This window comes from Pieris rapae, chromosome 9 (assembly GCF_905147795.1).
Source record: "Pieris rapae chromosome 9, ilPieRapa1.1, whole genome shotgun sequence".
NCBI lineage: Eukaryota > Metazoa > Arthropoda > Insecta > Lepidoptera > Pieridae > Pieris > Pieris rapae.
This window is the reverse complement of record NC_059517.1, coordinates 7,303,607-7,316,404: the sequence shown is the minus strand read 5'-3', so window position 1 is coordinate 7,316,404 and position 12,798 is coordinate 7,303,607. Positions and strand designations below refer to the sequence as shown.

The following is a 12,798-nucleotide window of genomic DNA, read 5'->3' as shown; positions in this document are numbered from 1 at the left end:
AATTTAGTTTTTGTAACGTTTATTACAATGCCAGGACCAAATACCGTTTTACGCAGACATGCCAGAAAAATTTAATTAAAATACTAATTATATATTATTAAAATAATTTTTAATAATAATATTTTTTTTACTTAATTAAAAAATGCATATTATGTTTTATTTATAACACTTAATAAATGTCACGAATTCCTCTGCTTTGTTTATATACAAGATTTAAAATAAATGATGGCAATAACCATAATGACAATCAATAAAAGTGAACAGTTTTTGTTCCACTAAGTGTACGATGCGCGAACTTGCCCCCACTACGCCAAAACCTTGCCAACTACCGCGCCGGGGACTATATTTCATAGTAAAGGCGTGGGTTAAACAAACATACAGATTTAAGTAATACTCATTCGGGTCAAGAACGCATGTTCTTGTTAGAAACTACATTAATGTTAGGAAATAAGACACCTGTTACAATGCTTTTTGTACGTATATCGTGAAGGTCAGAAATAAATCAGTCAAAAGCTCAGAAATTCAATCAGCTTATATAATAAATCATTGTTTGACCACGCCATATTCTTTCCAGAAAAATAACCCTTTCCCGCATTCCAACACGCCCAGCATTTTTGACCCCTATTGTAACCAACCTTTTGACATTTCCTATGCTTGTGTGTGTAACGTGTGTAAAGAATCAATGATTATTTATGATTTTGAATTTGGAAAAAAAATGTTCCCCTCTCTCTGGAATGTATAGAAAAATAGTAAGCAACAGATTGTCTTGCCTAAACTTGTGAATTCATTACCCGCATTACGGTTGCGCACAAAAATTTCTGTAATACAAATAAAATTTGATCGTGTGCTGAAGGTAAACATCGTGATTTATCTATGGACGAAAAAAAACGACGCTTCCACAGTATATAGAGAATTATTAACGAAACGAATGTGTGTACTTCAAACCCCATTTGAAGAAATCATATAACCCATATGATTTCTAGTATTAGCAGAGACAACAAAATGGTTTCGTATAGTTTCAGTTGTCTGCAATATTTTTATTAAACTAAAAGTTGAGGGTTAATCCTAAGTGACCTAGTACCAATATAAGGATAGAGACGTTTGTTTAATTATAGTTAATAGATTTGCCCTGTATTCGGTCGCCACTTCCTACTACGTAATGACCATTCGTAATTGCTTGTTATGTTTTGACGCATTTGCGCTGCAAATAATTTAATTTTACTCACACATGCTTCTATCAATAAATATTACAAATGACAGTAAATTCGTCAAGAGTATTTATACTATTATTAACCTAATAGTCTCTCTCTTTAATCGGCAGCTCATGTCTGAGCGTCGTGGTCTGCAACGAAGCATGTAGAACGGACTATCTGTCTATCTGCTATCCCTGTGGCAGTGAACCTTTTATGCCGGCAGGGTTTCCTCGTATTGCGATATTTATTCCTTGAGCGAGGAAACCACCAGACACTTACGTAATCTTTAATTAGCGCCTTAAGACATATATTTGCTTGAAGTTAGGTTAGATATATTCAGGTTATATATAAAAAAAACTTATAATGTAGTAAACATTACAATTCCTATTCATGAATATAAAATTTGCGTGACCATAACACACTAAAATTATTATTTTTTTAATAAATGTATAGAAAAATAAAATAAAACTGTCATACAAAAAACGCTTCGCTAAAAGTATGAAATAACACATTCATGATCTATGTATGATAGGAATGTATTCCTTATTAATAAACACGGTTAGTGCTAAGCCGACACCGAAATCCTTTGAAGAGACATCAGTTAAGACTTACACTTGTTTCCAGTAAAAGCGATCAAAAAATATATCAAAACTATAGAAAACATCTCCTTTTAATAGTAATTTAAAATAAACTGGACAAAATACTGGTTCTTATACCAACAAGATATTTCAAAGATGGCTACACACTCTCCATCTGGTAATGTGAATATGGACGGCAGTACTGACATTAGGAACTTTTGGCCCTCTGTTATAAAAAAAACAATATATAACAAATATAGCAGATAACATCTAACTGCCTTTAAATAATGATCATTACAAAATAATTGTGTTGTAAATTGAACCTTTAGCAGTAATAAATGTTCTTTAAAACACCTCAGAAAACTGAGTCATAATAGAGATATTTTTCTAATAAATATTATTTATGTGTGATCAATTATAATGACTAACAAGTCATTATAATTGTTTTATCTGTTATTTATGTATATTTGCTTAGTATTTATCGGTGAATAGATTAATTCAGTAAATTGAACCGTTTGTAACGATATTTTTTTTTATTTACTTATACTTAAGTTGTATACATAATATGACATCACATACTTATCAATTATATTTAACCATAAGCGAACTAGAAATGAAAAAAATAAACAAGCAACCACAAAATAAATAATAACTAAAATAAAAAAAAACATAAATTTTAATATCATCAGTTATAATAATTTTATATAGGTTTAGGTTTTTTATTAAGGTGATAGTTAAATTGCGTAATGCTATGATTTGTTCGTATAGCATCAGTACGGCTCAGCCATTACATACCAATTCCAAACACGTTCAACAAACCGACACGCAGTCTTTCCTCGTTCCCCATAATATCATCTAATTAGTATTCACACTAGAGAGTAGAGCATTCACTCATAAATATACATACAGACAAAATGACGACAGACGTCGCTTATAAAATCACTAATACACTTTAATTGTTGTTCGACAAAAAGCTTTCAAAACTTTACACAGCTTTCTGTATTAACTAGTGTATAAAGCCTAAAAAACTTTAAAGTAATATTAAGGCCGGAAACGCAATCGCGAGCCCTCTGGCATTGAGAGTGTCCATTGGCGGTATCACTTAACATCGGGTGAGCCTCCTACTCGATTACCCCCTGTTCTATAAAAAAAATTAACCCTTTTTCGGTCAGCTACTTAAGATTTAAAAGTGGTAATAATGTAAGCAAACATCTCTGTTTCCCACATCTATTACTACCTTGTTAGTTAGAGCTGAGCTTTCGTTACAAAGATAGACTAATAAACTGTGGGTGATACCACGGATGGGCGTGTATTGTAGATTTTTATGCTTTGAAAAAATTTACTAATAATCGTGTATAAGACGTTAATTGAATCCTTTAGTTCATTGTTTGTTCCTTACATATAATAATAGTTATTCGGTTAGGTTAGAATAAATTTATCTTAATATATATATTTCTTGTGTGCGTGTGTATGTGACTGAACTCCTCCTAAACGACTGGACCGATTTAGACGAAATTTTTTGTGTGTGTTCAAGGGGATCTGGGAATGGTTTAGATTCACAATTTTGTCTGCTGGACAATGTTTTTTTAATTAATTTTCAATTTATTAGTTGTTGTTGATTTTGGAATGTTTTACATTGGATCCGACATGTAATTAAATTTACCATCGCAGTGTCAAATTTTAAATAATATTCGAATTTTAATTTTAGTCTGTCCCGAAATTAAAAAAAAGTTTTGTTATCATTGTGTTATATCGTGTGTGACCATGTGCTGGATCGTTAGATATTGTCATAACATTTGAATAATAATTTTCATCAAAATGGCTTATTAAAAATTGAAATTTTGAAATTAAAGACGTGTAGACAGGACAACGTCGGTCGGATCCGCTAGTATATATATATAATTGAATAAACTGCCAGTCAACTTGTTAACTAACATTTATTCACATGAAATTATTTCTTGTAGTGGTACTAAATAAAAATAAATTTCTGTTTATTTTACTTGTGTTTTTTAGTCTTTTGTATATCTTTTGCGAAGTAATTCAAGTACATACGTATGAACATGAAAACGAAGTTGAACTTGAATTTATATTTAATATTACCTCAGTCCTCGTAGTATTAAATAAATAACAAAGACACAACTGTTTGAATTTTAATTAATAAATAAAGTGTTGGTTGTTCAAAGTTTCTCTACGGGTAAGTCAAAGGTTGTATGTCTGTCTAGTTAACGTCCGTAAAAGGAAAGCTTACATTCAATAGAGTAGCGACTTAAAGTCTATCACTATATAGCTTTCCGTGCGGTTTAATTCACAAGTCATAGCGATTATGTCAGATTCACTGATATTTTGATTTTTCTATATGTAATCACAACGTCCGTTAAAAATTTAAGTCCCCAGTCATACGACACGGTTTCAGCGTTAAGCGTGTCCTTTTTTTACATCAACAATTATTATTACAATTAGGTAATTGTGATAGTAATTGTTGATGATTGTATACGGTTCCGTGTACATACCCCTTATGTAAAAGATTTGGATTATATGAACTTGAACGGATGGATTAAATTTAAATAATATAATAAATTATTAACGTCGCAAAGTATTTTTTTATTTTGTCAGTTTTGGAATCAAGTGTTTAGATCGGACGAGACTGGACGTGGAGTATAGTGGAATTAACTTTAATTAATTAATTTTAATTACTAAGTATAACACTTAGAAGATAAACAATATAGACATTTATATATGCCTTATTTATAATACGCAATATTTGCTTAAGCTTAAACGTAAAAAGTTTTTATATTTATTTATCTCACTTGCACCAAACATCGGTATTTGTCCAAAGCAAGCTATCCATTATACGACTACTATTTACGGAGATAATGTTTTATGTAAATTATCATTGAGTCAAACGGTTGCTTAGTAAACATGTGAACAATGACAGTTAATAATGATGAATTTTAATTGTATAAAGAGAAATTTAGTAGGTTTAATAAGTATGCAATTTCTTTATCATTGTAATTCCCAAAAGCCCTTGTGTAAATCTGTAGTAGTGACAATTAATCACGGTTAAAAATTGTATTTCCATAAAAAGGAATGGTAACCATGGCAACTAGTATCTTAATATTTACTTATTAAGATACTACTTGAATCTGGGAGATATGTGTTTGTCTGCGGTTATTTTGGACTATGGGGTGTTGTCTAGGACCTGGTCAATGGACCTACGACGAAGACATAAATTAATAATAAAAAAAATGTTTTCTTTTTTGTTACAGAAGCGCGCCACTCCATGTACAGCCGTGAGGTGGAAGACATCAACTATGATGATGTACTGGCTGATGAAGCGAGCGATGATGAAGCGCAAAATGACGCTGATGGAGGTACTAATTTCAACCTTAATATGTGTTTATCGACTTGACCTATGTGTTCTTTTGCGTTACAAACTAAAGAAGTAATTATAAGTTCCATATAAAATAATATGTATATATGGACAAATATGTATAGTATTCGCGGGTATTGCACTTTTCTTAAATAACATATCTTTTCATCACAGCGTAAGCACAATCTGACAGAAATACCCGAAATAATACCTTAAGTAAAATAGTGCGATTAAACTGCTTTTGTTTTTTTATAAAAAGCCTTTATCTTCAAAACTATTTTTGTAAAAGGCAATTTTAGTAGTATTAGATCCATAATTTATCTATTAATGTGTATTTGTGTTCGCTTACAGGAAACGACGCCGATGAAGACGTGGAAGATGCAGTGATTGTCACTCAAGCGACTAACTACAGTGTTATCATTGGAAAAACTGTCAGATTGGAATGCAAAGTTGAACCAGCCAGTAAGTCTAACACATAAAAGTTCAACAAAATTTATTTCTATTCCAATCTCTTGTGATAAATATATTTTTCTGTATTATAATTTAATAATTCAATCGTAATGATAACGCAATAATCGATATCTCACTGTTGACGTTTCCGGTGGCGCCAAAAAAGAAGTTCCGGCGAGCGGATAGAATTCATAATTTGAATTGTTAGAATTTATAGTGTCGAGTTATACATAGGAAAGGTTGTCAGTTTTTGTACCTACAAAACATTAATAATTATTGAAATATAAACTTTAATTGACCACGATTCAGCCTTTCTACTTATCACTAGCGGCCTATCTTGGACATTTATGTTTTTAAATATTAAGGAAATATAATATGTACTCAATCAAATTTTGAAATCGGTCTGCGTTGACTTTATTGGTTACAAGCATTCAAAAATGCATCTTAATAATATTCGTATATATTTTAAATTTACAACTAACTTTTTTTATATTTATATATTATTTTCGTTTCTAAAATGGATAATTTTATCATTTCAGATGGTGTTGTTGTTCAATGGACAAGGAATAATGCAAAATTCTTCATCGGGACTATGAAACCCACAGAACAGGATTTAGAGACTATCTCAGGACAAAAGAGATTCTTTATGTGAGTATAAACAAAATTTAAGCTAATTAATAATAATTATTAAGAATATATAAAATAATAAAAATAATAATAATTAATAGTAAATAATTAGTTTTGTAACCCACAAAACAAGTTGCAGACAGAATACATAAGAAATTAATATTTATTTGTAATCACTTGAGGATAAAAACGTTGTTTTATTATTTGTGAAGCTTACGAGGTACACTATAGATGAAGCTTCTGACGGTGTTGTGTCTGATCGTAAAGGTAGTGCTTTCAACTTGAAACAATTATATACTATATCGTTTCGCTCGGAAAATGCTCAGGGCCTTCGAGTTAAACTTATAAGCGAAATGAAACTATAAAAGAACTGCTTTTTGTATGTATTTTAAAGAAAAGGAAATAAGGTATGGTGACAGAAAATTTACGAATTCCATTTTCATCTTATTTCTTATTTAAACTATTTATATAATCTTGAAAAGCACCGAAAGAGGAGGCTGTCAATTTTACGTATAATTTTTTATATTGCGATGTTTCTCTTTGATTTATAACACAGATAACCTGTTTCATTCATTTTATTTAAAAAAAGTGATTTCTTTTGAAAGGCCATTTCACTCACGATATTTTCCTTCGCAGTACGAGCCAGTGTTACATTACATTGAAATACTTGTTTAGGTTGTGTACGTGAACTAATACGAAGGCTGGCTATACACAATAAGAAAACACTAAATAAAGCACAATTTAAAATATTGTAATGGATCTTATCAGTAATAAACGATCTTTTCTAAGCATATTATGTTTAAATAATTTTTTTTTTACAGTGCGGCGAACTCCACTGACCTCCTCATAAAAGACATACAATTTGAGGACAGCGGTTTCTACAAGTGTGAGATACTTCAGGCGAATCCACCCTCTATTCAACACCACATTGCTATTCTGGAGTCAGCCAAAATTATTCGTAAGCCGAACACAAATATTCAGTATTAATCATCGAACGTCGAGGCAGAAAACGAAATTCCACCATATCACCTGGACATCCGTCGTTCCATGTTGAGCGTTGTTTAAGGCACTTTTTGCACACTACCACCATGTGGACCCATTTCCACCACCATATTTGAACCAAATCAACTCAGACAAGATAAAAGAAAATGTCACTTTTAAGAGAGAGAGTTATCTATCTATCACTTAACATCATGCTTCCTGCCCGTTTGCCCTCTCTTCTAAAAAAAAGCCAGTTTAAAAACCATTTTCTTAAAATCCAAAATGATTTTTTTACCGTTTTCCAAACATTGTACAAAGCAAATGTATATAAAGGTATATTTTAGAAATTTATTTATATATCAAATTGAACTATACCCATTGATTCATTCATCATCAGGCCATTCAGTCAGAGTCCTCGAAACCCATCAAAGACGATTTTTTTTTAATAATTCGTGCTTTGACATCTGACCGTTTTCTTATTTCAAATTGTCCAACTCCAGGCTTTTACGCATCAGACAACGGCGTCGTAAGAGAAGGGAAGGACCTCCTCCTCACTTGTGAGGTCTCCGGGTCTCCTCCTCCACAGATCCTCTGGTCTTGGGGTGGTATTGATGGGGTAAGTCTATTTCTATTATTTGATTAGGTCTATAGCATAATATGATAGTTATATGCCTCACCTAACTAACTAAAATAATATAATAAACTTTTTTAGGAAAACTTTTCGTTCCATAATGCAGGAGTTATTTTCTTATTTTTTTACAAACAAAACAACTTTTTTTTATAAACAAATTATATTTATTCTTTCTGTATAAAAAAAAGAAATTGTAACCGAAATAATCTCTTGTATATATGTAGTTTTCTTAAATGGTACAAACATCGTATATTGGAACCGGCTATACTTGTGTACAATACAAGCAAACAGACATTGACACTAACATCTTTGATATGACATGTTGAATGCGGAAGCTGAGACGAAAATACATTACTAGATTTTATCGTACCTACTGTTGACGCAAATATGAATGATTTAACTTTCATTCAACGGTTCCTTCGTATTGAGAAATTATTTAAATTAATAATAATAAATAACTATCTAAACTAATATGTATCTTTAAAAATCGATATATTTTATTAGTTCAGCAACGCTCATTTTCAGTTAGTGTTAGAGCAGTCTTTGTTTTTATGTTAGTCCAAAAGCAAAACAAAACATTGATAGAAACATTAATAGTAAGATCATGGTACAATAAATTAGATTATGACATTAAGTTATTTAAAATGTATAATGACAAAGCACTTTTAACTTTGTCTCCGCTAATTTCTTCAATTCGTTTGCTCGCGAATTTCCTGCAATACCTACTTGTAAGTAGAATAAAGATGACATATATTATTATGACTTCGTTTACTTGGCAAAAATTATTTTCTTTAAAAGGCTTTGAAAGCCACAGATAATCTTCGATACTTATATAGTATATGTAATGTTAATGTAAATTGCGGATTCAATAATGAATGAGTAACGTCTTGAACGCAAGATAACCGCCCACGCTCATTGTGATGCAATGTTAAGCCACAAATACATTTGGTACGCGAATCGATGCGAATAATAACTCATATGTAGGTTGCTTTCATAAATTGATGTTAATAGTAAAAAATACAGTGTCAAGACATGCGGAGAAGTCGTTTTTTTTTCTCATTGAAAATGCTTGATGTTTGCGGTTGGGAAACGCAAAATCTGTCATTAGACATATTAATATCCAAGTTTCATAGTAAAACTACAAAAAAATTACATTATTATAAAGCCATTTAGAATATATGGATTCATTAAATTATTATGGGTGACTAGTTATTACTACCTGAAGCAATTTATACCGAAATAACATTTAAATATGAATAGAGATAGAATATAAGTTTTTAGAATATTTAATTGTTAACAGTTGGTTTCAGATTCTGAAACACGTTTGTAAGAAAGATTTATTCCTGTTGACTAGCGATTATCTCATAACTAATAACTTCGACGCAACCCAACTTATAGGATAAGAATAAAATAATCAGAGAAAAAATTATTTACATGGAATGCTAAATAGTAACACAGTCAATCAACAATTCTATGTAAACATTATTTATAACCAATTTATCGATATTTATGATTAATAACCTGAAATCCATTTCATATTAAATTGTATTAAGCACTTGTTTATAAATACAAAGTATACGCGATTCAATTGAATCGTAGTACGTAACAAATTGACAAGGATAGATAACGCCTGTCTGATTGATTTATATGAACATTACGTATCAATGAAACTTTTAATCAATACTATTCATAAGAAATAGTCAATGTATTTTTTATTTATCTATATTCTATTATCTATTTAGAGCAGTGTTGGACGTTTCAGCGTGCGACTCTCGTACTTGAGGTCGTAGGTTCAATCCCCAGCTGTGCACCAATGCAGTTTCTTTCATTTAACATTTTCTCGAACGATGAAGGAAAACATCGTGAGGAAACCGACATGTCTTAGACCCAAAAAGTCGACGTGTGTCAGGCACTGGAGGCTGATCACCTACTTGCCTAATAGATATAAAAATCATTATGAAACAGGTTCAGAAATCTGAGGCCAAGACCTAAGGAGTTTGAGCGCGACTGATTTATTTTTTATCTATTTAGTGTTTATTATTTTATTGTCAATCATCTTTCTATAAAATGTTTATGATGTAATAAAAAGATAAGCTGTTTTTACCTTAGAAATAGCTTTTTATAATCAGATTTCTAGTTGTACGGAGATATTTTAATATTTAAAATTTGACTTATGGTCCATCCAAAAGAGCGTATTAATTTTTAAAGCTGCCAAGGCACTTTCGAGCTTGCTTCTGGATGTATCCAGATGAGCCTCCTGCCCGTTTATATAAATACGTCATACACACATAATATTTCTATCGTTTCAATGATAAAATTTATTTTTATATTTCAGAACCAAAACCAACGTTTATCGGAAAAAGACGGAGAGTTCACGGCAAACAGTGTACTCCTACGAGATGTGAAACATGAAAGCTCAGGGAAATATTACTGCTATGTGTTTAACAATCTTGCTCACGCGCAGGCCGAGCTCACCGTCAATGTTTTACGTGAGTATAACAATTATTAAGATATCTACTGAGTTTTATATAAAATCTCTCGACAGTTCGTCGTTCGTCCCGTATGCAATGACGATGATGTCTCAAAAAACACACTGCATGATCATAACAACTTTTAGCTACACTCTCAAATACATTTATTTCCACTACATATTATTATTCTACCTTAACAGTTACTACTTATTCGATTGAACGCCAAAATAATACCCACACCAATTATCCTACATAAAAAAACATTAAAAAAATATACATGCGCATACACACAATGAGTACACAAAACTCACTTGTTGTATGTATATTATATGAATGTCTCTGAGTATATGTTTTTATACCAATTAATTTGTTTCAGGCAAACCTAGAGTCCATGTACACAGAACTGTCATTAACTCTGACATCAATGTTGAAGCTGTGTTGCAGTGCTCCATCCATGATGAACTGGCGTAAGTAGTATTTTACTATAAATTATATTAAATATTAATTCCATTGTTATCATCTCGACGCCTGCTAAGGCACTTTCTGCAGCGAACCACCTCTTTGTGGAGCTGCCATTAGAGACATTTCCTTTTTTTTTGAATTTAAAAGAGTCTGTTACAGCACAGTATAACTTAAAGGCCGGCAACATATCCGTAATTATTTAAATACCGGCGTTAGAACCTTTTATTTTAGTTAGTTAGGATCTCTTATATAAACTTTATTAATTTTATTATAAACAAGTGGAACAGAGGATTTAATTTAGGTTCTAATTATAAACTTAATGTATATAGATTATATATTAAATTTAAAACCTTCATCTAACAATTTGTTTTTTCATACTGTAATAACAGTCATAATTTTCATTAACATTTAATTTAAATTATTATTTGTATAAAACAAAAGCGCCTTTTTCCATAACTATAGCAACGATGTTCTTACACATTACAGTTCTCACATCCGCTGGTACAAAGACGGCAGACCAGTCAGTGACTCCTCAAGCCAGTACATCATCAGCACTGAAGCCCAGCACTCCAACTTGACCGTCGTTCCGACATCTGATCAAGACTTCGGTACTTTTACTTGTGAAGTAAGTGGATCCTAAGAGATTTTCCGTAGTTTTGAATTTTAAAGTATATCGTTATATATTGGTGCTACCGTAACCGTTTTAGAAATAATTACTGGTACTCAAAGCAGTTTTGCATTAATAACTAAAAATCTGATATTATATGACTGTCATTTTAATCATAAAATACTCATATAACATTCCTTCAGCAATTACTTAATCCTTAGTTAAAGTAAGTAACTAGTAAGTAGTAACTCACTCTATCCGACTAAAGCGAGGAAAAAGTATAAAAAAAGCAAAGAAAAAGTATAGAAAAATTTCGAACTAAGTACCAACTCTTTCAGGCGGAAAATGAGAACGGCAAGCACAACAGGTCCATCGACCTCGTACAGAGTCCGGTAGTCGAAAGCTTCAGCAATGACGGACCAAGACTTTCTTGGACTATCCACTCTCACCAGCCGTTGGAGGAAATTGAACTACAACTGAGGGATTTGAACGGGGTAAGAACTCACTAATATTTTTGTCTCGAAGTAAATTTACTTCACAAGTAGCTATGCAAAGTTTCAAATCTTGTCACAGACAGACGACCGCGCATTAGTAACTTATTGAACATATTATTATTTATTATTGAGAATATTATTATCTACCAATTTCGGTTGCGCCTGCGCTTGTTTTATAACGGTGTATAATTTTGAGGACGAATAGACTTTGACTTGAGCAGTCCATCTCGTTGGTCTCGCTCTCTTCTCTACACTTCCCTAAACATTGTGTGGGTATATAATAATGTAATATTATAATTTATTCTTAAATACCAAAAGCGCCGATTTATTTATTACTTTACACCTGGAAATAAGTAAGAGATTCGAAATTCAATTAATTAATGGAGACATCAATCAATACTTAGTGGTTTGGATACAAGTAAACAAAATGTTGGATCAAAACACGCCTCAGAATCTTAGAGAAAGGTTCATAAAAGAGCGCTAAAAATTCTGACATACGGGAGTCATAGTTTTGTACTATGTGTTTCTGAATCATTGAAAAGTACAGAGACGTGTACATTTAATATGTATAGCGCAAGTGTTTAGCGCACTTTCATTGTCTATATTCTGTGTTATAACCGTTAAATAAAAACATTTTGCAGGAAGGAGAATGGAGGACTGTCAGTGTACCACTTCCCGATCGGAGACATCACGAGTACGAGATGATCTACTCTCTGGAGAACGCTGAAATCGACGCCGGCAAATACGAGGCCACACTCAAAGTGAAGAATAACAAGAGTTGGAGCGAACACAGCAACCCCGCCATTGTTGATATCGGTGAGTTGGTAATTTGTGCTCTATCCTCTAAGCACTAATGCACAAAATTCCGCTTTTTTATTTTGATTTATAATCACGATATTTGTTTTGCGTTCTTTAAGTAACCCACACTTTTTAT

General features: G+C 31.8%; 1 protein-coding gene across 2 annotated transcripts in view; it reads left to right on the top strand.

Moving 5' to 3' along the window:
- The window catches only part of LOC111003716 (protein amalgam), a 94,878-nt gene that overhangs the window by 81,422 nt on the left and 658 nt on the right, over nt 1–12,798 (top strand). For both annotated transcript variants that reach the window (XM_045629501.1, XM_045629500.1), the window contains exons 3-12: nt 5,038–5,142; nt 5,493–5,603; nt 6,131–6,239; nt 7,040–7,176; nt 7,700–7,815; nt 10,166–10,319; nt 10,678–10,768; nt 11,250–11,388; nt 11,709–11,864; nt 12,506–12,680. In XM_045629501.1, coding sequence (XP_045485457.1) covers nt 5,038–5,142; nt 5,493–5,603; nt 6,131–6,239; nt 7,040–7,176; nt 7,700–7,815; nt 10,166–10,319; nt 10,678–10,768; nt 11,250–11,388; nt 11,709–11,864; nt 12,506–12,680 — 1,293 coding nt within the window. The remainder of the gene's footprint in view (nt 1–5,037; nt 5,143–5,492; nt 5,604–6,130; nt 6,240–7,039; nt 7,177–7,699; nt 7,816–10,165; nt 10,320–10,677; nt 10,769–11,249; nt 11,389–11,708; nt 11,865–12,505; nt 12,681–12,798) is intronic.